The sequence below is a fragment of the Gossypium hirsutum genome, chromosome A09 (genome assembly GCF_007990345.1).
Source record: "Gossypium hirsutum isolate 1008001.06 chromosome A09, Gossypium_hirsutum_v2.1, whole genome shotgun sequence".
Taxonomy (NCBI): Eukaryota; Viridiplantae; Streptophyta; class Magnoliopsida; order Malvales; family Malvaceae; genus Gossypium; species Gossypium hirsutum.
In genome coordinates, this window is record NC_053432.1 from 64,575,703 (window position 1) to 64,603,351 (window position 27,649).

Consider the following 27,649-nt stretch of genomic DNA (forward strand, 5'->3'; position numbering starts at 1 on the left):
TCTTAATTAATTAGGGAATAAAACAAAGTAGATAAATAAAACCGAGAAAGCAATATAAATATTATTAACTAACCACCATAGATAATTTTTAATTAATTACTTTATCCTATGAAATCCCTTTTGTTATAATAGGCATGATTATGGTAAAGAGTATTCCTGGCAGAGATTCATAGAAAGGTAGGTCAGCTATGTCTGCCTTTATGGCACATTATATTGGTGATAAAGCCCTCACTCACTCACCTTTACAAAGGCTAAGCATGAAGATGTGCGTCACTATACGCCACAAAGTTTGGGTTTAGTCGGTTTGCCCTAAATTCTCATACCTGCTCTATCTTTCCTATCTAACTCTATCATCTCAATATTTTCTTTTAAAAAAATAATATTAATCACTTACATTTGAATTATTATATATATATATATATATATATATGCATCTCTTCTACTTATGATGTTGGTTAACAAATAAATTTCGAATGTTTGATCAATTAGATGATATTTGAGAAATTAAAAATTTAAATGTTAAATTTAAATAATTAAATTATGAAATTTATTTTTAATTTTCAAAACTTTTCACTTTATTTTAAACAAAGCCAAAATTAAAAAAAAAAGTCTTTAAAATATAATGTAATGTGAAAAGAAATAAAATAAAAATATTCTCAAGTACCTCCTTATGTTATTATCATTTTTCACACTTTTTTATAGAAAAATATATTAAGTGGTTTTTATTACTGTTTATCAAATGTGTGTAAAAAAATTAAATAAATGTCATTTTTCTTCTACTTTCTTTTGGATACAAAAAAAAAAACTAAAAAACGTGTTTGATAGAAATTTTGAAAAATAAGAATATGTGAAAATTTTAAAAAAAAATTGTTTTCATTGTTTTTATTGATATTGCTTTGTAAAATTGAAAAATGTTAAAACAAACATTTTTAACCTTAAAAAAATTGACCGTGGTTCAAATATTTATAAATCCAAAACTATTTTTTATTTCAATAATTTTTAAATATAAATTTCTTAATGTAGATTAAATCCATATAAATCTAGAAATTATTTTATTTTATTTCTAATGTTTCTATTATAGGAGAATAAGTACCCTACATGTTTTCATATTTTCGTTATTGAAAATAATTTTTTTTAAATTTTTATTTATGAAATTATTTTTAAAAAAATAAAAATAAAAAATATTTTAGGTACTAAACAGGGTCTTAATTTTTAGTTGATTTAATATGATCTAATTCTACTATTATTTCATGTACTATGTGTAAGTTGTGGATTTAGTTCCTATATTTAATTAGATCACTTTTAGTCCTTGTACTTTTCAAATTGTTTGATTTTAGTTTTTATAATTTCAAATTTTCAATATAGACCCTATAGTAGCAGTTAAATCCATTTGGTTATTTTTTTCAATTAGTCATCAATTATGTTTAAAGTTGAAGATTTAGTCCTTGTTCTCCAATAGCTAATGAAGCCTTGGCACAATTGAAGATTTAGTCCTAGATCTTGAGTACCTAGGTTCAAGACCCACCATGTGCAATTAAATGCGTAGGTCTCCAAGTCCCACCATATGTTGTTGCCAAGTGTGAGATTTAGTTCATATTAGTTAGTTCATAGCCCGGATTGTTCCATATCACAGTTTATTTGTGTTGTAATAGTTTGATTCTACATTTGGTGGTTACTTGGACATGTATTTGTACTTCTACTTTGATTGTTTTGTACTTGTAAACTTTCAAAAAAAAGGTCCTTGTTCGCCAAGTTGATCTTTCTTAGTTTCTATAGTTTTCTAAAATTGAAATTTCAGCCTTGATGTAAATGATAGCCATTAAATCCATTAAATGACTTGTTTGGGTGCAATATGTGAAAATAACAAGCTGACATGATATTACTCATGTGATAATACGTTTGTCGTATAAAATTTTAAATTGCATAACTTAATAAATTTAACTGTTATCATTTGATCAATATTGAAATTTCAAAATTCGAAAAAAGAGAGTAAATATAATTAAAATTAAATCCATTATCAAGCAACGTCTAGGAGTTGCACTAATATTGAAGTTTCTGTTTACACCTAATTTCAAGTTAAAATCCTAAACAATTCTTACCTCGCCTCCTTATCAACCCAAGAACAAACCCTTAAAAAATTCCAATCTTATATCTTTAGTAACAAAATAATGTTGTGTTATCGATATTAATTCAAAAATTGAACTTCAGATAGTTTCTTGTTGGTCTAATTTTGAATTTCATCCACCTACTTTATAAAAATTGAGAAGTTAATCACTCTACTTTAATTTGTTAGAATTGAGTCCCTCTACTTTATAAAAATTGAAAAACCAGTGCATTTATTGGTAAACACAAGAATTTAAACTAATGTTATTTTTATTATTATTATAATTTGTTACATACAAAATGATGATTTGTTGATTTTGTTAATTCTTCAAGCCAACAATTTAATGACAAGGTTTAATAATATTATCCAATTAAACTAAGGTTTCAATTTTCACAAAGTAAAAAGGATAATTATTTCACCCCAAATAAGTAAACATCCTAATGTTGATAGCAAAAATAAACAAACTAAAATTTTATGGAAAAAAAAACTGGGAATTATTAAAATAACAAAAAATTGATTGTTGGTTTGATTTGGAGAAGAAGGTAAAGGCATGGAGTGACATTAGAAAATGGGGACACAAAAGTCAGATAGTTGCACATGCCTTGCTGAATTCACAGCATGTTTTCCTTTTTCTTTTAATGTTTGACTCATTAATTAGAGCTACTAATTCTAGATTTTAGAGAACAAATTCCCCCAAAATTGAACATAAAAGACAAACATAATGAGCCTTATGTCAAGGAACATGGTATTGGCTTAATTAAAGCAGTTAATTCACGAGGATTAGGCATTACTCCATCACCCTTACTTTCATGTCATTAATGATCCACATGATTGATTGGCAACAATTTTATAAACATCAAATTAGTAAGGGCTCAACAAATGTTTTCAACGTATTTTTGAAATATATATTAATTGAGTTATTTTAAATAAATAAATAAATAAAACCTAATAGGAATCATTAATAATAATTAGTTTCTTAATTTTGATGCACAAGTCCGGAATTTATTGTAGCTTCACATGGTTGTACATTTTGGACTTGAGAAAAGAGAAACACTAGTCAAAGTTAATGCAGAAATTGAGTAAAGTGAGAGCCTTATCCTTCTTTTTTCTTCTTTTCTTTTCATATTGTTAATATATTTTGGTGAGAGGAGAGGAGACAAACCTTGTCTCACACCGCTCTAGACTCAACACCTGCGCCATCCAATTCCTCTTCTTTACCCATCTTTTTCATTTTTCAATTGGCTTGAAGGTTCAAATTTTAACAAATTCTGACTTCACTCTTATATTAAAAAGGTTTCGTCTAAATTAAAATATAATATAAGCACATACATCTCAAAACTAGTTTTTGTACATGATGGGGCGATCACACTTAACCTCCCAAATTTTGCACTTCGATTTATAGAATATAAATCTCCTACTCAAAATAGTGGAACAAAATTTTTGGAATTAATTGAAATTTTTATTGGGTCATTGGAAATAAAATATAGTATGATTTGGATTTGATGTGTAAACAAACTCTACAAGCACAAATTCATGCACTTATGTTGGAGACAGATTTTGATAGCATGGTAACAACGTTTAAGAAAATAAGCATAGCCCACGGTTTAGGTGAATGTGTGTGTTAAGTATACCTTTAATTTTGGAATGGTCAATACTCAGCATACTATTTTGCCGTCAATTTGATACCCTTGCAAATTAGCGCAATAGAAAGTGATGAAGAAGACGATTTATATAGAGGGTTGGGCAAATAGATATGGCCACTCTTTGGTACATTGATAATATATTATTTTTATTTCACAAATAGTACTAAAAATTGTTATATTTTTATTTTTTATAAATATTTATTTTAAAATATTTTATTATATTTTATAAAACACTTATCAGCCTCTAATTTTATTTGTGAAGTCTAAATCTCTATTGATAATGTATCAAATAATTTAGCCATATATGTGTATAGAATATAGAATAAAACTAAAGCTTGTCTCTCAAATTAGGTTTGGAAATTAATGGAACTTATACCACCAGGTTGGGTGGCATTATGTGCGGAGAAATTGTGTACGAAAGCGTAAATTAACCCACTCATATGCTTTCATTCATGCATATATATATATATATATATGATGGGAAACTGCATCATTTTGGACACTGCACAACAGTCATGTAATCAAGGCAAGAAGCCTGTTAGACTAATTTTCCTATCATTTTTATATGGGTCTAATACCACATCCAATGATCTTTCGGATTAATAAGTTTTGGCCATGAGTACTACTAAGGTTATCAGATTCATTATTAAATCGGTCAAGTTATTGTTTCTTGATTAATTCAATTATAGAATTTTATGAAAAATAAAAAATTAGAAAAAATTGGTTCAACTGATAATTTAGTTAGTTTTAATTTAGTTTAATTAGTTCATATTTATTTACAAATAAATTAATTCAACTCTTTCTTTGAATCTATATCTTAATTGATTGTCACTCTCTTGATTTAAAAAACAATAGGTTCAATTTTGACCTGGTCCCACATGGAAGTGACTCATGGTTTTTCAAGCACTTGGTGAAACTTTATTGCACAAGTTCATGGGGACTCATTTTTGTTGGTTGTCTACTACAGTTGTTGTTTTAGCTTTTAGGTTCATAGATGTTTCCACTACCAGGACGACAAGGGATTTGAATAGGGATTCATTGCACCAATATTTTGTTCACCTTAATGGCTAAGAATGCCAAAGTATTGTCTCGACGTCTCTCTTTGCTCCCATTGATTGACAAGAAAGCTTAATTCAAGCAATGGATGCGTGCTTTCTCCTTCATAAAGTGATAGGTTTTATTAGCCTTTCAGGATTGTCTTGTGCGGGTCCGAGGTCCTCAAACTTTCTCCGTCTTGTGTGGTTGCATCTGTGTCTTCGTTGGCCTCTATTTATATGGGATTTTATTCCTATTTTGTTGCAATTCCCCGTTTCTTTATGAAATAATTTATTTGATAAAAAAATGCATCCAATGATCATTTTCATCTTTCTTTTCTTCTTTACAGTAAGATAATCCTAAGAGTAGAGGTAAGAATTGTCTAGAGATCAAACTCGAGATCAATATCAACTAAAAATTTAAAAACAATTTTTTTGCCACTCCACTTGTAAATCAATCAGCATAATTGAGTAAAAAAATCAAATTGATTTAAAGTTGAATTAAATTTTTTTTCTCATAGAGTTGAACTCATTTATGCAATTTTATGTAATAGTTGGATGTATCTATGTCTCTTAACGGGTTAAGTGGCTAGCTTGACTTAACTTAGTCTAAATTGAGTTTTATTATTATTATTTCGATTTGACTAAGCTGAAATTCAATTTAAATAATAAAGATATTTTTATATTTAAATTAATTATAAGAATATGTAAATATTAATATAAAATATAATTTAATATTTTATTAATAAATAAAATGGGGCATCAAGTTAAGTCATGTTGGGCTAAATTCAAATTTGGGATTAAAAAGTTTTTAAAATCGGATGGTAACAAATCTAATCATATTTTATACTATATTCTATAAATGTCAGATTAATACATTTGATTTTTTTTTTGGTAAAATGTTTTTTTAAAATATATTTAAAGAATGAATGTTAATTGATATTTTAATAAAGTGAATGAAAGTTTAGTGTTTTCACAATTTTAAAGAAAAAGAATAAATTTTAAGTGTTAAACAATCAATTCAAAAAGGTTATTGTGTGAAATATTCACACACTTGTACATAATATTTCGATTTTATATGTTTTAAATGAAAACAACCTTTGGAAGATTTTACACTAAAGGCACTTCACACTTGGATGTCCCATTAATGACAATTGAATGCGGTGTCTTAAATAATTATTTTGTAATAAATATATAAAATACAACAACAATAGTTAAATGAGATGATAAAAGGTTTCTCCTACTTTAATTAGTGTTTGAAGGTTTGATCTTCTCCCTGAGTATAAAACAGATACTTTTAAGAAATAAAAAATACAAAATATAAAATACAATTTATATCAAACTCGTTTAAAATTTCTATTTTTCAAAAGAAAAATTAAAGTTATAAAATACTGCAAAATAATTTATTCAATTTCAAAAATTTGAGTTTAATGAAAACACAATTTGATAAAAAATTGAAAATAAATAAGAATTGCAACTTTTAAATAAATTTTCTATAAATAAAGATATCAAAAAATGTTCCAAGACACTTGATACACATACTCCAGCTTATTCTACTCTATACGCTCTTATGCCCAAATTATAAACAATTTTTTAAGATAATATTTTTATATCTTGCTGTTATTTTTTTATATATATACTCAAGGAAAAAAATAAACACCAAATTTATAAAATCTTGCTGTTATCTTAAAACTTTGTTGTTTTTCAAGTTTTGGGCATTGATATTAATTTCCTTAATTTAATCAATATAACATGAAATCATAGCCTTTTAAGCTTTCTTGAAGACAATGTACTTCTTTTAGAGGCAGAATAAGCATTCATTCATGGTACTTCAAAACCTCAGAAGGGAATTTGGTTTTCAGGAGATAAAATTCTTTTTGATAATAGACTATTGGAGGGTAAATTTATTCAGTATATTATTGAATATGTTATACTATTTCATTTGATTAGACCGTAAAATTTTATTATTCGGTTATAAATTACCTTAATTATATTTTATTAGATTATTCTTAATCATTAATAAGGATAAAATCATAACTAGACTAAGTGGGGTCAAGTTATTCTAAAGTAATCATCATATAGCTTTTGAAGACTTTCATTCGAGAGTTGCATATAGCTATACATGCCTAAATACCTTGAAAATGTCATTATTGCCAATTCATTAGCTACTTGGTTACTCTCTTTGAATACATGTGTCACCTTAATCATCTAAGGATGTTGAATAATTTCTTTAATAGCTTGTAACACGGCTGGATGGTGGAACTCAACTAACTCAACTTGAATCAATTGAATTACAATCATACTATTCATCTCAAGCACAACTACTATAATTTTATTCATTTTACTTTAATGAAGGTGGATTAAAGTGAATAAGAATGGATCAAAATTGTTAAAATTCATTCATAAGAAATAGAAGGTACAGACAGGCATATATATAGAATTTGGGTCCCAAATGAGATTTTATGAAATATACGAGGCAAAAAAGATTTGATTCAACCATGATTGCCTAATAATAATAATAATCCACTGAAAGGGTAAGTGAGAAGGTAAGAATTGGTTTAAGTAAATAAGTTAATATTTGCCTCATGAAGTAAATGTTTTACGTCTTATTCTAAAATAGCATTTATAATGAGTAAAATCATACCATATACTTAGTAAGTAACTAATTAAAGATGATTCTATTTGGCAACCTCTTAATTTATATAATATTTATGTTATGATTTCTTCTTTTTAAAGCACTAAGGAAAAAAAATTAAATCTCTTTCCAATCATAACAAAAAAGAGTGAAAACTGGAGAATGATTTTGGGGATGGTGACTCGTTAAAAATGGGTGATAAGGAACAATTTGATTAGGTCTAATTATGGTTTTTAGTCCCTTAAGTCTACTCAATTTGAAATAATTTAGTTATAAAATTATGTGAAATTAAAATAGAAGGATGAAATTGTAAAGATTAGCAATGATAGAGGAAGTAAAATCAAGATTCCAAAAGAGGGAAAGGGGGAAACAAACAAATCCAGGTATTTAACTAATAATCTTGCCTGAAGAGGGAGTTTAAACCTTCCTCCTCCAACCTTCTCTTATTGGTACTTTTTGGTTTTTTAACTTTTAGGTCAAGGCAGTTAATGCCAATTTCCCAAGGTGAAAGTGTTTAATGTTTTTGGCTTCTGCCACCCCACTCAATTACTAAATGCCACATCATATCTTTAAAAAGTGAACAGTGTGTTCACATTCTTGGAAGGTTATTTCAGTAACTCAGTATGCCAAAAATGTCCTCTCAATAGTCATCAACACCATGCTTTTTTTAGCTTGTAATGAATTTTTAGATATTGCTATGGTCTAATTTTGTCCTTAGTCCCTACACTCTTTGGACTTCTTTAAATTTCAGAAATTTTTGGAATTGGAAGTAGATAAAATTCAGAAGTAGGAATAAGTACAGAGAATTAAAACTTGGTTTTACAAAGTTGTTAGGTTGTCTGAACTAATAAAGGTCTCCATTCACTCGTCTAGTTGGAACAGTTAATGTACTGAACTTTTATGGTGATCCCCCTAAAAAAAAATGTATGTAACTCCAAAAGAAAATTAATAGGGGGAAGAGAGTAAAAATTAAGAGTCCAAAAAAAAGGACCAAATGTGACTATAAAAACACTCGTTCTATTTCTCTCCCCCATTATCTACCTATCCATCTATTGCCCGGTTTTCTTCCTCACAGAGCCAGCCTCTCTCTCCTTTTTTGTTTCAAACAAAACGGAAGCTACATTGGGTGGCACATGTTTTGCGAGAGAGTAAAGAGGAGAGCAGTGGCAAATTTGATTAGGGTCTCTTAGTTTTCCATGTTATAAAAAAAGAGAGAAAAAAAAGGCCATTGCCGACACCCGTTTTCTTGGTTTCTCTTTTTTTTGTTCTACTAGTGAGTGGGAGAGAGGGAGGCGATGGCTCAAATTTCACCGAAGCTGCTGATCCCGGAGTCGTTTCAAGTGTCGAGAGATGACATCACGGGCCAACTGGGTTTGATTTGGGAGCTAATCAAAACGCCATTGATAGTTCCCTTGCTGCAACTGGGCGTCTACATTTGCTTAGCCATGTCCCTCATGCTCTTCATGGAGCGGGTTTACATGGGCATAGTCATTATCCTGGTTAAGCTTTTCTGGAAAAAACCAGAGAAGCGTTACAATTTTGAGCTCATTCAAGATGATGTGGAACTCGGTAGCTCTAATTTCCCCGTCGTTTTAATCCAAATCCCAATGTTCAACGAAAAAGAAGTCTGTTTTTTCTCCTCTGTTGTTCATTTTTGGTGTTTTTCATTTCTGGGTTTTTTGTTGTTGACGTTGGGTATTAGAACAGGTTTACAAGATCTCCATTGGAGCAGCTTGTGGACTTTCATGGCCGTCGGATCGTCTCGTGATCCAAGTACTTGATGATTCAACTGACCCTGCAATCAAGGTAAAAACCAATATCTTACCTAAAGTCAAAACCAATCACTTTTAAAACAGTTCCCGATGCCATTTTTGTGTCCTTAATTTCCTCGCCCAAAATGATAATGCAATTGAATCGCCATAATTACCCCTCCCCCCTATGATTGCAGTTGATGGTAGAGCAAGAGTGCCAAAGATGGGCGAGCAAAGGCATCAACATAACGTACCAAATCAGGGAAAATAGAACGGGTTACAAAGCCGGAGCTTTGAAAGAAGGGTTAAAACGAAGCTACGTTAAACACTGCGAATACGTGGCCATTTTCGATGCTGATTTCAGGCCTGAACCCGATTTCCTTAGACGCAGCATCCCGTTTCTGGTCAACAACCCTGAAATTGCTCTGGTTCAAGCCCGGTGGAGATTTGGTAAGTACAAACTCTAAACCGTAACACAACCATATCCATAACCGCCTAATAACAGAAGACAACCAAAATTAATACATTAAATTTAATTACCATTTATAATTTTGGATTAGCTTTTGTGCTTAAATTTCTCAGACTGTCGGTGGGCATATTATCTTGGTTGTTTTGTTTAGGTCTTTTTTATCTTTGCAATTGGGTTTTTGGTTTTTTGTCGGCGGAATTGGTTGCAGACTGCATGGGAGGCTGGCTAAAGGGATGGGTCCACAAGAAGAACCCACCAATCACGGGGGTGTGGACCCTCTTTGCCCTAAGCCACCCTTTCTTCATCATTGTTCATGGGACCCATCTTTGAGAATATGAAATAGTATCATAACACCTAATCAATTATATTAATGGTAGTACTAGTAAGCATATAAATATTTAGTTAGTTTAGTAATTATCAATTTCACAATTCCGTTTTTGTATTGGTTAGAGATTATTAATTTTCATTTGTGGGGAGAAAACAGAGAGTTAAAAGGTACATTTCTTTTAATTTTCAATAGCATGTGACTTGCGAGGGTTGTTTCGTCATTTTCAAATAACAAAGAACAAAAAACGGTGGGATTTTGCTCTTTTGATCAACGAACCAGATTGTACGGGTCACGTGGTCAAGAGCAAAGGTCCCCTAGTGGCCTGGAGGTTAAAATTGTCATTTAGAACCAAATAACAGCCACTCCACTTTCCACGTGCCTTTTTAACTTTTTCAAGTAAAAAATTGGGTCCCAGCGTAAAGTCTAAGATGCGGGCAGTACTATATCCATATGCGGTGGACCTTACTCCATTTTGCCGACACTTGGATTTTTTTAAAGTCAGATATTTTCCATTTTCTCTTTGAAATTAAAAAAATAGTAGTAATTGTTTTTTGTTTATGGGTTTGGATGCAAAGGAATTAATAAAATTATTATAAAATATGAGAGTCAGATGCATAGATTTTGTATGCTCCCCTCGTGTTGTCACATTATCATTTGAGCCAAAAGAGGACAAAAAAAGTCTAGACGGCTTTATATTTTGTTTGTACCCCACATTATGCATTAAGTTTGTATGCCAATTATGTTAATTACAAATCTAATAATTTTTAAGACATTTAAATTCAATTCCATGATATTCATCGATGGTTACATTGTTTTTGCAGTGAATGCTGACGAATGTTTGTTAACAAGAATGCAAGAGATGTCATTGGATTACCATTTCACAGTGGAACAGGAAGTTGGATCAGCAACACATGCTTTCTTTGGTTTTAATGGTATATATATATATATATGATGCATTAATTTGGTCTATCTACTGATAGTGACTTTGCCATGTATTAAAAAAAGAGAGGTGTAGTTGGTGTTTGAAAGTGAGTGCAAACTAAGAAAATATATGCAGCACTGACTTGGACAAACTCAGAATTAGTGTCGGTTAAGATGTCGTTACTAAGTAGGATTTTGGTAATAAATAATGAAAGGTGCTTCAGTTGAAAATTCATACCAATATTTTATTTATTCATAAACGAGTCTAATGAATCACATAAAAAAATGTATGCAGGGACGGCTGGTATATGGAGAATTGCGGCCATTAATGAGGCAGGTGGGTGGAAGGATCGGACCACCGTGGAGGACATGGACCTGGCGGTCCGAGCGAGTCTCCGGGGATGGAAATTCGTTTACCTGGGTGACCTTCAGGTGAAAAGTGAACTTCCTAGTACTTTCAAGGCATTTCGATTCCAGCAGCATCGATGGTCTTGTGGCCCTGCTAATCTCTTCAGGAAAATGGTGTGGGAAATCATTCAAAACAAGGTTAGAACTTCTGCTGTAAATCATGCTACAAATTCACTTCTCCTTTTACATCTTGATAATTTTGATCGATTTGTTTCGAAATACGTGTTACAGAAAGTGAAATTCTGGAAGAAAGTATATGTAATTTACAGCTTCTTCTTCGTCCGGAAGATCATTGCTCATATGGTCACCTTTTGCTTTTACTGCGTTGTTCTTCCGCTCACGATTTTGATCCCCGAAGTTTGGGTTCCTATTTGGGGAGCTGTTTATATTCCGTCAGTCATTACCATTCTAAACTCTGTAGGAACTCCAAGGTATGACAATGGTAGCATACTTTGTTCCCCTGCCTGTTTATTGCAATTGGCAAAAACTAAAATTTTGGCGTGGTTTCTTGCAGATCAATCCACCTATTGTTTTACTGGATCCTGTTCGAGAACGTGATGTCGTTGCACCGGACAAAGGCAACGTTTATCGGTCTCCTAGAGGCAGGGAGAGCCAATGAATGGGTCGTGACCGAGAAACTCGGTGATGCTGTCAAGAAAGCAGCCGATGCTGCTAAGAACAAGAACAATGCCAAAGCACCAAGGAAGTTGAAATTCAAATTCACTGATAGGTAAACAACATAAAAAATCATCATCATCATCATCGCTCTTTAATAAAAATTGACACAAAAAGAATCCAACAGTGTGTGTGTAATCATGTTGAATCAACAGGCTGAATACGTTGGAGCTTGGATTCGCAGCATTCCTTTTCCTATGCGGATGCTACGATTTCGTCCACGGGAAGAATAACTACTTCGTATACCTCTTCCTGCAAACCATTACCTTCTTTATCACAGGAATTGGATATGTTGGCACCATCATTTAAGTAAGCAAAGTGAGATACAAACTTGTCTGCTGCTGCTACCATTTGACTGCAAATATCAGTCCCATCACTTATTTTTAGTTAAACAGAAATAGTTCATTCAATATATTCAGTACCAAAAAAAAAAAAAAAGGCGTCATCGGTCGGTCCGTTGCCATGTCTCCCTCAAAGATCATTGCTGTTAAATGGAGAATTCACCAGAAAAGAACAAAAAAAAAAAAGAGTGGTGTTATTGCCAATATATATTTATACAGAGTCAGGGCCTTGAGATAGTTTGCTTTGGACAATTTGCATGTAATTGTGAGATTTTTTTTTTCTCTTTTGGTTTTCTTTATTTTTGAGTTTCCATTTGTTAGTTTTACTGAAGCTTTTTCTTTTTTCAAGGGAATAAAGTGATAAATAGTAGGGTGAACTTGTAATCACAGTTAATTTATCAAATTCAAGTATTTGCATGCTTTTTAATAATTTTGTATTTGATATAAGAATATTTTAAAATAATTAGATTGCTTTCCAAGATCACAACTGTGGCAATAATTGCTGCATCATTCATAGAATAAAAAAAACTAGAATTATCTACTTTCTCATTAGTCGACCAAGCCTTGATTTCACTCACCAACCTTTGTTTTGTGCATGCATACATTCCCTGGATTTTTCTAATTTTTGCATCATTAATGCAACTGGTAAACTATTTACAGATCCTGAAATCATTGATCCCATTCATGCAAATACAGCTATATATATCAAAGTACAGAAAAAAAAAAAACTTGATGCAAAAGTAACATGATGCCATACATAATTTGTCTTAGACTTTAAGCATTGGCCTACGTTTTCTCCTTTCTCTTAGAATAGATTATTTAGAATAAATTATATAATCTGGTAACCCATCGTAATATCAGGTTAAGCTTTTCTATGTTTTCCAGATATTAATATTGTCCAAAATCATTTCTAGATCTGTAATTTTCAGACACTTTATTACTAGGTAAGTTTACAAGAGACAGGTTCATTCTTACCTTTCATGTCTTGTCCCAATCATTTGCAGCTTGTGGGATGAATTATGATTTCTGAATTAAAGTATTTCTGGTTTTAGTCCCTCTATTTTGCTGAAATATAAGATTTAATCCATTACTTTAATTTGGTATAATGTTTATAACACCGTTAGTTGTTGGCAAAGTAATAACATGGAATTTTTTTTTAAAACAACTTTAAATATTCAGTTGACATGTAATTTTTTTATTGATTGAACTGTATAATTGAATAACAGTAAAAGAAAAAAAATCATAATATCACTTAACAATAGCAATTAGCTTTGTTATCAATCCAAACCTATACTTAATGTCATATAATATAATATACTTAATGTAATTTTTTTTGTTTATATTGATTATAATTATTTTTCATAAATTAATTTGTTTGTTAATACAAAATTTTATAATAAAACATTGACATACCTATTTATTATAATCTTTTTAATAAAATATTTTCAAATCAAAATTTCCTCGGTTTATTGTAACAATTGATATCTCTATTTATTATAATCATTTTAATATAATATCTCCCAACTTCGTAATAAAACATATATTTTATATACGACTAATATGTATTGTCGATTTTTATTGCTTTTTATTTTTTTAAAAAGGTAAACTACACCATTAGCCACTAAATTATGGATAAATTTTCGTTTTGATCATTTAACTAAAAAAGTTACAATTTGGTCACTGAACTATTTGAAAGTTTTCATTTAAGTCATTTAACTATTCAAAAGTTTTTATTTAACTCATTGGGCTATTAAGTTAAAAAAAAATTCTGCTAGCGAGCTCCAAGCGACAATTCAACAATCGGTTCAGTGAATTAGTACCCATCAATGAGTAGAATAACATACCTTAAATCCAAGTTGATCTGACAATTAGTGTCGAAGATCGGAGAAAGTTGTTTGAATTTTGGTTTGCGAATTCGTAACATCTAAAATTATTTCATGAAAAAAAAAACTAAACTGTAGAAGAGGAGAAAAAGAACTTACGACTGATGTAGGCAGTGCAAACAAAAAAATGTCATATAACATCGATTTTAATAGCTCTGTGACTTAAATGAAAATTTTTAAATAGATCATTGATTGAATTATAACTTTTCAATTAAGTGATTAAAATAAAAATCTACTCATAATTTAGTGATTAATTAATGTTACAGTTTACTCTAATATATATATATATAAATAAATTTCTAATTACTTATTTTTCAAGTTAGGAATCTAGCTCTATTCATTGAGTGGAAAAAGAAAACCCAACATATTGGAACATTAAACTTAAAATGAAGCTAAATGTATGTTACTTTATGTAGAAGCCTCATTATCTTTTTGTTAACAAGTGGGGAGAGATAGAGAGGGAGACATATAAACAAAACAGGCTTTATTTTATATTAGCCAAAAGGTAAAAGCAATAATATATCTGGCATTGGTTTATATAATATAAGAGAGTAGGTTGAAAGGTTTTAATTGAGTGAAGTGAGGCCTGCAAATCACTGTTTTTTTCTTCTTTAAATTCATTGTTCAAAAACTGAAAGTAATTCAATATTTAATTGCAGGTCATAGATTTAGGGAAACTTCCAAATTAAGTTTTCTGACAATTTGTTTTAAAGAAAAGAAAATAAAATTAGTTTTCAGAAACAAGATGTAGTATTTAAATTTTTGAACCTTTTGTGTCAATGAGGTAAAGTCTCATTTTAATTTGATGAGAAAAAATCACAGGATTTAAAGTGGTGGTAACTAGTGAAGAACATCAAATCTTTCATGGTCATATATATTTTTACGCTAAAAATATTATGGAATTTTATTAGAAAAAATAAATAAATTATTCATTAAGTTATTAAAAATTAACATGACTAATGAAATAACCAGACAATGACACACGATATATCACGACGTATCACGTATATCTTAGATGATATATAAAATTCTCTACAATATTTTTACCACATGATGTTGCAGTATTATCAACCTTAACTTTTGCCAACTATAGTGTAAGTGAATAGTATCACCCATAGGCAAAATGGTATTATTATTGCAAAGCACAAGGTACTCCATACCATATATTATATATATATATTGCATTATAGTGTAACAGCCAAGATGTGTCAGATTGCATTAAAGTATATATCTTTTGTCAATTATGATGGGGAGAATTGTAAAGAGTGGCTTTGAGACACTCATTTAACCACACTTCGTCTCCAAGGACCACATAGCCAACACTTGTAGCTTTCTTCCCAGTTATTCATTTCAAAAAACAGAAGAAACCAAAAATTTGACCCGCTGGTATTGCAATGAATGAAGAAAAGGACTGATAAGATGAAGTGATTAAATGTGAGAATTTAGTTAAAATTGATTTGTTGTAGTTGGTTGGTGTTTAAGTATAAGATGAAATACAATAATGCTTAGCTGAGAAGTCATCTCAAACTTGCTGTCTTGTATTTTGGCCTTTTAGGAGTGGTGTTTGATGTTTCAATTTTATAACAAAGACATATACATAGGGATCCTTTTGGTTTTTATTTTTTTGGTTATGCAACCCCATCATTCGGGGGACATGTTAGGTCCATTTTTCTGAGACATGGGGTCACCCTCATTCATCCTTATATATACCGCAGCATCTACTATCTACTATGCTGAAATTGAAATAATTTAGAATCCAGTTTGTCCATTTCCAGGCTTGTGAGAGTAGGTGGGGGATATTGGTGAAGTTATTTTGAAAGAGGAATCCTAGAGTTGTAAAAGTAAAGTTTGTTTTGGAATAATAAACTGGTTGCAATTAAAAGATAAAATTGAACGATTTCGAAAACTGCATACATATTAAACCCATTCTACTGGGTGCTGTTTATCATGTATGATGTGTATATGGTAAGGATCTCATCTATTGTGTCATTCGTGCCTGCCACAGCTTGGAGTTTCACTATCTTATAATAATATGCAAGAAGTTACTGATGAGATAAACAAAAAATAATTGATTTAATCAAAGTTTTAAAATTTTTGAATATTTTTTGTTTGAGTTAATATGGGTGTACGTTTAGATTATTTTGTATTCAATTTTTTTTTAGATTAAAATTTTCAAGTTAAATTATTGTGAATTACTGGTGATATAAATTTATGAATGGATGGAATAATAATGTGAGTATCATTTTTCTTCAAATTCAAAGAATCCTTATGGGGTTGAGTGTTTTTATATGGAAAAAGCGTTTTTGTTTTGAAAATATTTATGTAGTTAGAGTTGAGGGATCATATTTCTCGACAACAAATCTAATTAGGAGATTTGCAGAAGGATGGTATTGGATTATGATTAGCCTTGGAATGATGTGACCATAGCCATAGCCCAAAGGTACGTATATGAGCCCTGTTTAAATCTGAATGATGTCAAAGCTGGGCCTTGAAAGTTTGGATGTAACGTAATGTTATTATCCAAATACCCAAAAACCGAAAACACTTTTCACCTATATTATTGATCTTCAAATCAAACCCACGACGGAAAAGAACAGAAAAAAGGGAACAGATCCTTGGAAGAGGAAGAAAAATGGCGGAGCATTTGGCGTCGATATTTGGGACTGAAAAGGACAGAGTGAACTGCCCCTTCTATTTCAAGATAGGCGCGTGCCGTCATGGGGATCGCTGCTCGCGTCTCCACACCAAGCCCAGCATCAGCCCTACTATCCTTCTCTCCAACATGTACCAACGGCCGGACATGATCACCCCGGGCGTCGACGCCCAGGGTAACCCCATCGATCCCCGCAAGATCCAACAACATTTTGAGGTATTTCTCCTTAAGCTTTTCAAATCTCAAAGTTTTACTGTTTCTCTATTTGGATTCTGTGATTTGGTGTAGAGTAATTTTTAGTTAGGATATTGTTTAAAAGTAGCTTGGCAACTGGAGTCTTAGTGTTTTAATGTTGAATTTGCAGGCTTTTTATGAGGATTTGTTTGAGGAGTTGAGCAAGTACGGTCAAATTGAGAGTTTGAACATATGTGATAACTTGGCTGACCATATGGTAAATATTTTTTTCCCGGAAAATTTTTCGTTTGGATTCTATTTGTTTGATAACTTAATTTTCTGAACAGGTAGGCAATGTGTATGTTCAGTTTAGAGAGGAAGAACACGCTGCAAATGCAGTAAAGAATCTTAGCGGAAGATTTTATGCTGGTTTGGCTTCTTCTATCCTTTGTATTACATGATATATATATACAGGTTATAGGATAATGCTTTTAAATTTGATTAAATACAACAAAGTTTAGCCTTATATACATGATAAACGTATTTGAACATGGATGATAAGTTATTTTATGTATTTCAAATATATCTCTATAAATGAGTTTAAACAGGTTAGATGTGTTCAGTAATGTAGGTTAACCTGTTAGCACAATTAATTAAACGTGTAGAAACAGTTCATGTACAAGTTAGATGAGTCAACATACTTTGAAACACGATTATTTTGTGTCAAATTTAAGATGGCACAATTATGACATAAACATGATTATTCAAACCTCGAACCAACTCAACTTTGTGTCATTTCCAAAATGTCAAGTCCTGGCTATGTTATATTATTCTTTGGTATTAGTTTCCATCCATTTGTAATTTTGGTATTCCAATAGATGAATGTGTTGTTACCTTACCCTTTTGTATTAGTTTCTTTCTTTTCATAATATGTAACAGTTTCTTGTGTTGTTGAGTTGTCCTTTTGTATGAGCTTCTATTATTGGGCATTTTCATAATATGTAATAGATGCTTGTGTTGTTAAGTTGTCCTTTGTATTAGCTTTGATTTATTGGTTATTTTGGAAGTTCATCTTCACAAATGCTTGTATCACTAATTTGCCTTAGCTTTTTGCTACTTTTCTACAGCCCGTCCTATCATTGTTGACTTCTCACCTGTGACGGACTTCCGAGAGGCCACCTGTAGGCAGTATGATGAGAATACTTGCAGTCGTGGTGGATACTGCAATTTTATGCACCTTAAAAGAATAAGCAGGCAGGATGTTTCTCTAAATCAGCTTTAGTTTTATATGGTCATTGTTTTGTATGTCTAAAACTTTTCATTGTGTTAATCTTTATTAGGGAGTTGAGGCGCCAGTTATTTGGAAGGTCAAAAAGGAGGCGAAGTCATAGCCGAAGCAGAAGCCCTAACCGGCGTCGTAGTAGCCATGATGAGCGCCCTCATGGTTCACGTGACCATAGTAGACGGTACAATGATAGGGATAATTATCACGAAAGCCGGAGCAGAAGACGCAGAAGCACAAGTCCTGGTCATCGGAGAGGTCGGAGCAGAAGCCCTGGGGGAAAGAGGAATCATAGCCCAATCCGTGAAGGCAGTGAGGAGAGACGTGCTAAAATTGAGCAATGGAATCGTGAAAGGGAGCAACAGGAAAATGCAAATAATTTTGAGAAAGACGCTGCCAATAATAACAACGAGAATGGTAGCAATGAATATTTGCGGAATGATGATAAGAACTATCAGCAACAGGAGTAGGCTTCACTTCCAGAAGTCCATTAATCCTGATTATATCACCCTGCCTGGTTTGTCTCTCAATGTTTTTCCTTCATCATTTTTATATTTCAACCCCTCTCTGTAGTCAGTAGAAGTTAGAAATATTTCTGCTAAGACGAACCATTCAGTAAATCTTTCTACTAAGCACATTTTCCACTGTGCAGGTAGTGCAGGTTCACAATTCTATGATATGGAATTTGAAATTTGTTTTGCCTTTTCCATTTAGGTCCATGCCTTTTGCAACTGTCATCATGATGCTTGATTGTGTGCTTTTACTTTGAGAAGTTTCAAACACATGCCCTTTTTGTCTTCAGCTCTCCAGTCAGTTTCTTTCTAGAATTGTTTGTTTAATTCCTCTCTCTTTGTTTACCGGTTTTATCATATTTTTCCTCGATATCTTCTCTTCTATTAACTTGGTTTTATCGAAGTTTCTAGAACAAGACGATTAAGAAAGAAAAGTCAAAATACCAAGAGAAATGAGGTTTTAAGCTAATCAGCATACATTTACTTTCTTTTACACAACTCCCTTGAAGCTCTTCTAGTGGCCTTGATCTCCTCTGTGGAACCCTTCTACCTTTCTGCCTTCAATATTTAGCTTAGCCTTTAGCATTAGGAAAATATGTGGATTAAAGCTTTGTTTGTGCATTTATACTGTGTGTGCGCATAAATCTACAGTCAGGTACTCTGACCATGGCACGTCCAGGCTACTGAATGATCAAAGTTCATGGTTCTAATTTCCTTAAACCATCTCTACCTCAACTCTTTTTTAAGTCACAATTTTTCTGTAGGAAATCGGTATACTTATCAATGTTAATCTAGTTTTGCAGGTTCAGGTATTCCTGCTCCTCGGGACTGAGCAATCATTTTAATTGCAACTTTATCATGGAATTTGTGTATACAGGTAGTCCATTGGATGCCAAATAAACTGGTGGTTTAAAGTATCTTTTGGGTTTAACTTAAAGAAGAAAACAAGAAGTAGCTGCAACTACTACTCCCTCAACTCTGTTGCATTGGGTCCTAACCACAAGCAAAGAGTAATAGTGGTATTAGCAAAGGCTCTACTTAATTTGCTAGACGTTGTTATTTGTTATATTTAGTTGTTAACCTGACAAGTTTGGTTTTTGTTGGACCCCCAGAATCATGTTTTGTGCTAAGACATTGAAGGACCTGTTTGTTTTTTGATTGAAGAAACATTTGGTCATTGGTAGTTATTAAAATCTGTGTTTCCCTTCTAACTTTTCGTTTCTTCGTTCTTTCTCCTCTTCTCTGCCACACTTAATACCTAAAAACTGCTACTGGGCTTCTAATCTATTTAGTTTTTTCATTTATTAGTAATTAGGTCAAATTGTATAAGCAGTCCCTGTGCTAGTGAAATTAGTTGCACTTTAATTTTAGTAAAATTTAGCTCTTCTGCTTCTAATGTATTATTCTCATATGGGTTATTAACGACTTGACAATTTTTTTTGAGAGGAAAAATTAAGTAATCCGGGGCTCATCACAAGATTAAAAATTACAGTTAGGGTTAGGTTGAAAAGTTATTTTCAAAATTGGTTTTAGAAAAAAGTGTGGTAGAAAAGTATTTTAAAAAAATGGTTGCTATTTTAAAAAAAAATTTAGTCATAATAGTAGAAAGTAAAAAGTTAGTAAAATTACATGATAGTTAAATAATTTAATATAATGATACATTAAATATAAATTTTAAATATTTTTTAAATATTTAATTGTACGGTTGTCGATGTCGTAAAAAATTAAAATCTATTTCAAAATATAAATTAGTAGATAGCAACAAGTATGGTCATGTCTATAAATATCGATAATAATTTTATTTTTTTAATAAACAAGTAAAATAAAAATAAAATATGAAAATATCGATAATAATTTTATTTCTTTAATAAACAAGTAAAATAAAAATAAAATATGAAATTAAAATTAAAATTAAAACAAAGTAAAAAGAAATAGTAAAATAAAATATAAGAAAACCAATATGATAAACTCTAGCAGTTGTTTGATTGAAGAATTTGATCATCGATACAAAGATAATTTTAAATGTTCTTTAATTAATTGGTTATAGTTGTCAACAATCGCTTAGCAACTTAATATCTTGTTACCTTCTCAACAATCAAGTCAATCATCATTAATTACTACCCTTATTGTTAAACAATCCTATAACAATTGCTTAAGAATTTAAACTATCAATAACATTAAGAATAAAAGAGACTCAATTCTAACCAATAAACACATAATAAGAGTTTATTTAAGTTAGATCACAGCCTACTCTACACAAATAATCACGCAGTCGCCATAACTATTAGAAATCAATCAATCAACTAAATCTCTAATTAACAAAGCAACCGTTCTAAGCTATCAAATACCAACCAAATATTTAACAAATTTGAATAATTGTAATTAATCCAAAAGATATGCAAATACTAAAGAGTAAAGACAAGATTAAAAATAATTAGATCTAACAAACTTTAGATAATCAAACTTCAACTAAAAAAGAGGGATAAAAACCCATAAAGAAAATAAAATACAAAACCAAAATAAAACCAATAATGGTTATATCCCTCTCTCAACCTAATAATGTCTATTTATAGGGAAAAAATATGATGGAGAAAATACAAAAGTGCCATTGAATACATAGAGCGAAATTTTTTTAAGTTTTTTGACAATTTTTGCATCAAACTTCCAGATCATTTTTAGATATCTTCCTAACATTTTAATGCTTAAGTCGTGAAATAACTTTTATTAAATCTTCCAATTCCTTTCAAATCAATAAATTATGAACTCAAAATAAAAGTCTATAATTCAAAATCATCAAAATACTAAAATTGCATAATATTAAAAGTACAAACTATAAAAATTTGCCACAAACTACTTTTTCTCCGATATCCACCCTTCATGCAAAATTTTCAAAAAGTTAAATTCAAAATGAATTAGTTAGTATTAACTTATTGAAACAGAAACAATTATTAGGAAAAAATTTGTAGCCTTGAAAAAAAATTACCCTGTCCTTCAAACAAGCCAATCAAAATTAGTGCTGGCTGTGAGGTTCGAACTCACGCGCACTTATGTGCAGCAGATCTTAAGTCTGCCCCCTTAACCTCTCGGGCAAACCAGCTGACTGTTCGTACTTAACATTGAACCCATATATAAAATCTTATGTATATTGGTTTTTCTATCATCTTATGTCCATTTTTCTCTACCCAAGTATTACAAAGTCCTTGGAGAACAGACAGGCAGGCAGGCAGAGCAATGTTTGTAATAGGTACAAAGAGTTCATACCCATTGTTCTATTACTACTATCATAACTGTTGCTCAGTCTTCCATCGGAACTAAAACAGATGCTTGTAATTCATGGATGGACCTTTTTCTATATGCAAAAATTCTAACTCTTCAGTCAGAAATTTTAGTATAACTCAATTTTTGGTATGTCCTTTTCTTTGGAGTGCAGCTTAATTTCCCGTAACTTGCATTAATCATTTCAAAGACAATAGCTTGCCACTTTTCTCATGTGTTATTGTTGTGGCGGATATTACAATTTTATACGCCTACTATTATGTATTTATCTTCATACAATATAAGCCCTGGAATACGGATTTTCTTCTACTACTTTGTTCTTTCAATTATATTTATCCTTTAGTCGTTTAGTAAAATGAATGCATTAAAGCTTGCTGTGCATTCCTAAAAATGATAGCACATTTTGCATTACCACATGAAATTATTATCATTTTACCAGTTGAAATAGTTAATGGTTAACTATATGATGAATAAGCATTGCCATTCAACATTTCGTTATCCAAAAAAAAATACAAAAGTTTTAACTTCTATAGGCTCCAAAAACATAAACATCAAATTTAATGCCAGAAAAAAAAAACACGACTAAAATAGTAAACGATTTGAGATACGCAACATTACACCCTAAATATATAATTTGCCAAAACAATAAGCTTTCAATCAGAAGCAAGGGGACTCAATTGCCTTTTTTAGACAATAAACTACCAGTTTACTAAGAAAAGCATAATCTCTCAAAAATTAAACATGCACATAAGAGCATGTAATATCATCTCATTTGCCACCATGCTTGGCCTTCTTGTGGGACTCTAGACCACCCTCGGAACCAAAGGACCTGTTCATGGTGAATGGAGGAAGTTAGTTAAGAAACCAAACCGATTCAAAACAAAATTGGAAGCAGTTCTAAAAGTTATAGGCAAGTACTTGCTACAAGATCCACAAGAGAATTGACCACCAGACTTTGGACTCTTTCCAGAAGTTTTCCCAGCTTGCTTTGATGGGTGTGGGGTTGCAGTGTGACCACCCTTCTTACCATCTGCAAGAGCAAGGAATAATGAAATCATAAGATCTTAAAGAAATGGATGCCAGATCAAGGTAAACCATTGCCAAAAACATGTCAAAACCATATATGATACGGCAGAGTTTCATGTGAACTATGAGAAAAGACCTGTTTTCTGAGGTGTCGCTGCAGGTTTAGCCTTCTTTGCAGAAACAGGTGTTGCAGCTTCTGCCGGTCTCTTTTTGCTCGACTCAACCTTGAAATCCAGAGACATAAATTTACATCAACTGAATCAGGTCAGATTGAACAATCAAGTACCAGTTAGAACCCACAAAACGTACCTTCTTAGGTGTCTCCTCATCCTCATCATCTGAACTTTCATCCACAGACATCTGTCCAGAAGAACAGAAAAATTCAATCCAAATTTCTCAATCACTACTTCAACTAGAGAAAAACAAATCCTTAAAAATTATCAAACTGAAGTCATTGACAATAAAATTAAAGTCATATCAAACAAAACACCACTCAGAACAAAGGAAAAACATTCAATATGAAATTATGGTTTTGCTTAGTTTTGAGAAAAGGACCTCTTCATCTTCATCATCAGAACCACTTCCATCCTCGGAATCACTATCATCATCATCGTCCTCATTTTTCTTGTTATCACTTGGTTCAGTTATCTTGACAGCTTGTTTTACAGCATCAGGTTTCCCAGCATTAGCCGTTTTTGCATCTGTCTTAGCTTTTCCTGTAATGGAAGAAAATGTTTGCAGGTTGAAAGTGCAAATTAGTAGAATCTTCAATTATTGATACTAAATTCCAGTACACAAAGAGAACTAACCGTTTTCAGCAGCCACAGGAAGTTCCTCATCCTCGCTACTTTCTTCCTCACTATCTGTATATAAGAATAATATGCATGAGAAAAACTTGATTAAAGCAATTTGCAATTAGGCAAAAGATATATTCCATTACTCACCAAATTCATCATCAGAGGTGACAGAAAACAGCATAGAAGTCAAGGAAGCACAAGATTTCACAGGCAAAATTCACATTAAAAAAATAAGTTTGGTTATTACAAAAAAGAAAAACAAAATAATTGCTATTGATAAAAGGATATCCTTCCTCTGGGACAAAAGTTCTGTAACCAAGGAAATAGACGCTCCCATTTTTCCAGTTGTGAGAGAGCTCAAAGCCTTGCTCAAATACTAAATCAAAACACAATTGCGGGCAATTCTGGTGGGAAAGTGTTCCGAGAACGAGTTTCTTCCCATTAACATTCACATAGAGAGGAACCGACTCTGCTTTGTTCTTTGACTCACCAAGTGTTGCCTAAAACATAAGGCAACAAAGCAGATGATTTTAGACAAACAACAATAGATAACAACATCAAGTTAGACAGTTTCCAACCTGGGAAAGATGGATGACATGACTGGCACCAGGGTCCGTTTTAATAGGCTGTCCAGCTTTAACTTCAATACCTAATAGTAGCATAAAAGATGATCCAATTTGATTAACCCAATTTGAAATAAAAACAATATGTCCATGTCTCAAGTATAATCCTGAAAAATATAATTTGCATATAATCATTTTCAACAAGCTACCATCCAATGACAAAATAATTACCATGTGTCAAATCATACTGATAAATCTCAAATAATGAAACCAGCAACTGATGCTATTAGCGTTGACAACAGTAAACCCAAAACCCAATCAAACACGGCCACAAAAACAAGCTTCCCATTGAAAGAGAGAAGTTCAAATAAAACCCAAGGGAAAGCTAGCATCATTTCATTAGAATTTTTTAAAAAAAAAATCAAAGCTTCAAAAAGTAAAAGAAACATAAACATAAAATCGAAGAGAGATAAGTAAAAGAAAGAATGGGTTACCCCAGAACTCCATTGATGAGGATGATGAAAGACGAGTGAGAGGACTAAGGTTTTAGTGGCGTCTGAGAACTAGGGTTTTACGAGGAGTGGGAGAAGGTGAGAGTAAAAACACGCCTTCCAAAGAAGAGAGTGGAATTGAATGGCAATCGAAATGAATTTATATGATAGTTGCCGCTTATTTTATTTCTAGGGTTTTTAAAAAAAAAATTATTTCTTTTCAATATTCAAGGATTTGTTTGTGAAGGCTTCCTTTTCGGACTGACCCAATTATGATCAACCCATATGTTTTGTAAAGCCCATAATAAGCCCATCACTAAAACTATCTACAAATACCTAAAGACTAGGCCTCATATCTCCATATCAATATCACTCTTTTATCTAGGTTGTTTGGCACTTAAAATTGGGGTTTTAAAAAAATTAATTGAGTTTTAGCTTGATTAGTATGGGTATTGTTGTCAATACAGAAGGATGTGAGTTCAAATGTACTAAAACACATTATCCTCTTATTTATAGGTTGGGAGGAGTTATGGATTTTAGGCATTGTGTAAAAAAAATATTAGAACTTATAATGAAATTGTTCAAAAAAATATTTGGGTAAAAAAAATTGGCCGCGTTCAATGACCGACACCTCAGCAAATTTTCACTCCACAAGTAAAGTTAAGATTTTGATATGTGACCTTAAATTGCATTTAAAAATTTAAGGGATAAATTTCAAAACTATACATAAATTATGATTTAATGTGTAAATTTATACACGAAATTTTGATTTGATCAAATTCTCACAAATCATTAATACAATTATTGATATAGCATTATTTTATGTTTATATATTGCATACACATATAATTATATTTATCCAATATAAAAATAAATTTGATTATTTATTTCTTTAAATGTGTATGACTGAATCAAAATTAAAGTTTCATGTATGTATTTGAACCACAATCGAAGTTACATGTATATAATTATATTAAATTAAAATTCATATATCAAATCACACATTGAATAAAGTCTTAAAATTTATCTCGAAATTTAAAAAATAAAAATAAAATATGTGATAAAATTTCAAAGGGAGTTAAATAATTCACGGCCAATATACCAAACTTGTTGATTTAGAAAATATAAATTTCGTAATAATATTTCTAAGTGAACTGAAATTGCATTTATTACATGAAAGCAATTCTTACGTAAGAATTATATTTTTTAATTACAAGAAATTTCAATACGTAGTAATATATTTACAAGAATTTATAATAGGAATGATATATTTAAGGTTCGTATGTACAAACATTAGTATTATTTTAGGATTTGATGTAAGTAAAGGAATTAAATTTTAAATTTTTAAAAGTATTAGGGACTATTATATTAAAATTAAAATTCTATAGATTAGTAATTATTATATTGCTAATCATGTTTTGTGTTATTTTACCTATTATTTTAAATATAATTTTTTAAAATTAAATAGTAAACTATTCCACAAATAATTATATTTTTAATTTTTTATTTTATTATAAAATATAATTTAATTAGTTTTTAATAATATAAATAAACAATTTTTTATCTAAGAGTAAAATTTTCATTTGCAATCTATTCCTTGTATATTCCTTATCATTACTCTATCAAACCAAACAATATAATATTATGTTATTATTGTATTCCATTCCCACCTAATAGACTATTCAATTCTTGTTCTATTCCAATTTAAATAACCAATCGTGCTATTCAAATTCCCTTCTTCTTTTTTTTTTTGTGAAAGTAAAACATTATCTAACTAATTACATAGAAGTACTTTGAAAAGAAAACCCTTTGCCTTATCTGTTTGTAGGAGATCTAGTACTATCGTAGAAAGGAGGTCAAAATTTTACAATTTTTCTTTTTTACCAAAGTTAGTTTGGCTAAGCAATTCGTAGCTTAATTTTGCTCTCTAAGCATGTAATGTAAGAGCCATTGTTTTTCTTGTGCCAAGATGTTTTGAATTCTTCTAATCAAAGAAGTTCGATGTGATGGAAACACTTCCTTAGATAGTTTTAATGACCTCCAAGCTGTCATATTAGATTATGACCTTGTCATGACCTCTGCGTTAGATAAGCTAGAGGCCCTCCAAAATGGTCCAAAGTTCGGTATAAAAAATCGAGCACTTCCCGATATATCGGTTATGCCCAGAGATCAACTCTCCATTATCATCACGAATTACTCCCACAAATGTTGCGTTTCCTTAGTCCAATTGTATATAAAATTGTAACGCCCCATACCCAAGACCGTTGCCGGAGTCGAACACGAGGTGTTAACAGACTTATTTCATTTATTAACACAGTTCACTTTAAAATTCCAGACAAGCTGGTTAACTGCATCACAGTCACTTTAAAAATCATATCTCGAGTTCCAAAACTCGAAAACTGATTCTGTAAATTTTCCCTGAAACTAGACTCATATATCCATCCACAAAATTTTTTCTAGAATTTTTGGTCGGGCCAATTAGTACAGTTTATTAGTTAAAGTCTCCCCTGTTACAGGGTTTGACCATTCTGACCTTCGTGCATTACGACTTGGATATCTCCCTGTACAGGGCTTCAATACTTATGCCGTTTGTTTCTAAAGAAACTAGACTCGAAAAGGAATCTATACATATAAGACATGACTTCTAATTATCTCTGGTTAATTTATAATGAATTTCCAAAGT

The 27,649-nt window shown here is 31.2% G+C and overlaps 3 protein-coding genes and 1 non-coding gene across 6 annotated transcripts; 2 read left to right on the forward strand and 2 right to left on the reverse strand.

Moving 5' to 3' along the window:
- The first annotated feature begins 8,192 nt into the window (after nt 1-8,192).
- LOC107912779 (glucomannan 4-beta-mannosyltransferase 2) lies at nt 8,193-12,739 on the forward strand. Its single transcript, XM_016841102.2, has 8 exons — nt 8,193-9,041; nt 9,124-9,222; nt 9,365-9,617; nt 10,786-10,896; nt 11,181-11,431; nt 11,525-11,724; nt 11,808-12,023; nt 12,124-12,739. Exons 1-8 carry the CDS (start codon nt 8,712-8,714, stop codon nt 12,275-12,277), a joined length of 1,614 nt encoding a protein of 537 aa, XP_016696591.1. The 5' UTR covers nt 8,193-8,711; the 3' UTR covers nt 12,278-12,739.
- A 3,185-nt stretch (nt 12,740-15,924) lies between these two features.
- Nucleotides 15,925-20,024, forward strand: LOC107912780 (splicing factor U2af small subunit B). Of its 3 annotated transcripts, none has more exons than XM_016841105.2 (6): nt 15,925-17,061; nt 17,210-17,296; nt 17,367-17,448; nt 18,147-18,273; nt 18,360-18,818; nt 19,691-20,024. In XM_016841105.2, exons 1-5 carry the CDS (start codon nt 16,825-16,827, stop codon nt 18,769-18,771), a joined length of 945 nt encoding a protein of 314 aa, XP_016696594.1. In that variant the 5' UTR covers nt 15,925-16,824; the 3' UTR covers nt 18,772-18,818; nt 19,691-20,024. The 3 variants fall into 3 exon arrangements, with proteins under 3 accessions (XP_016696594.1, XP_016696593.1, XP_016696595.1); XM_016841104.2 differs by having other exon boundaries at nt 16,170-17,061; nt 18,954-20,024; XM_016841106.2 differs by having other exon boundaries at nt 16,170-17,061; nt 19,617-20,024.
- Nucleotides 20,025-21,827: 1,803 nt separating this feature from the next.
- Nucleotides 21,828-21,910, reverse strand: TRNAL-UAA (transfer RNA leucine (anticodon UAA)). The gene has a single exon. It is a non-coding gene; the product is annotated as a tRNA-Leu (tRNA).
- Nucleotides 21,911-22,553: 643 nt separating this feature from the next.
- Nucleotides 22,554-25,139, reverse strand: LOC107912781 (histone deacetylase HDT1). The gene is made up of 10 exons (XM_016841107.2): nt 24,970-25,139; nt 24,491-24,561; nt 24,201-24,412; nt 24,060-24,076; nt 23,925-23,978; nt 23,671-23,831; nt 23,425-23,475; nt 23,252-23,339; nt 23,008-23,119; nt 22,554-22,918 (listed from the first exon to the last, which is right to left on the reverse strand). The coding sequence occupies exons 1-10, from the start codon at nt 24,980-24,982 to the stop codon at nt 22,858-22,860; spliced, it is 840 nt and encodes a 279-aa protein (XP_016696596.1). The 5' UTR covers nt 24,983-25,139; the 3' UTR covers nt 22,554-22,857.
- Nucleotides 25,140-27,649: the final 2,510 nt, after the last annotated feature.

Bases quoted from the DNA above. Each gene is read 5' to 3' on its own strand.
- LOC107912779 (XM_016841102.2), top strand. From the start codon at position 8,712: ATGGCTCAAATTTCACCGAAGCTGCTGATCCCGGAGTCGTTTCAAGTG. The intron at 10,897-11,180 runs GTATATATATAT...AAATGTATGCAG, and splicing joins TGCTTTCTTTGGTTTTAATG to GGACGGCTGGTATATGGAGA. The intron at 11,432-11,524 runs GTTAGAACTTCT...TACGTGTTACAG, and splicing joins GGGAAATCATTCAAAACAAG to AAAGTGAAATTCTGGAAGAA.
- LOC107912780 (XM_016841105.2), top strand. From the start codon at position 16,825: ATGGCGGAGCATTTGGCGTCGATATTTGGGACTGAAAAGGACAGAGTG. The intron at 17,449-18,146 runs GTTTGGCTTCTT...ACTTTTCTACAG, and splicing joins TAGCGGAAGATTTTATGCTG to CCCGTCCTATCATTGTTGAC. The intron at 18,274-18,359 runs GCAGGATGTTTC...AATCTTTATTAG, and splicing joins CACCTTAAAAGAATAAGCAG to GGAGTTGAGGCGCCAGTTAT.
- LOC107912781 (XM_016841107.2), bottom strand. The intron at 23,340-23,424 runs GTACGTTTTGTG...CTGGATTTCAAG, and splicing joins ATGAGGAGACACCTAAGAAG to GTTGAGTCGAGCAAAAAGAG. The intron at 22,919-23,007 runs GTACTTGCCTAT...CACCATGAACAG, and splicing joins TCTTGTGGATCTTGTAGCAA to GTCCTTTGGTTCCGAGGGTG.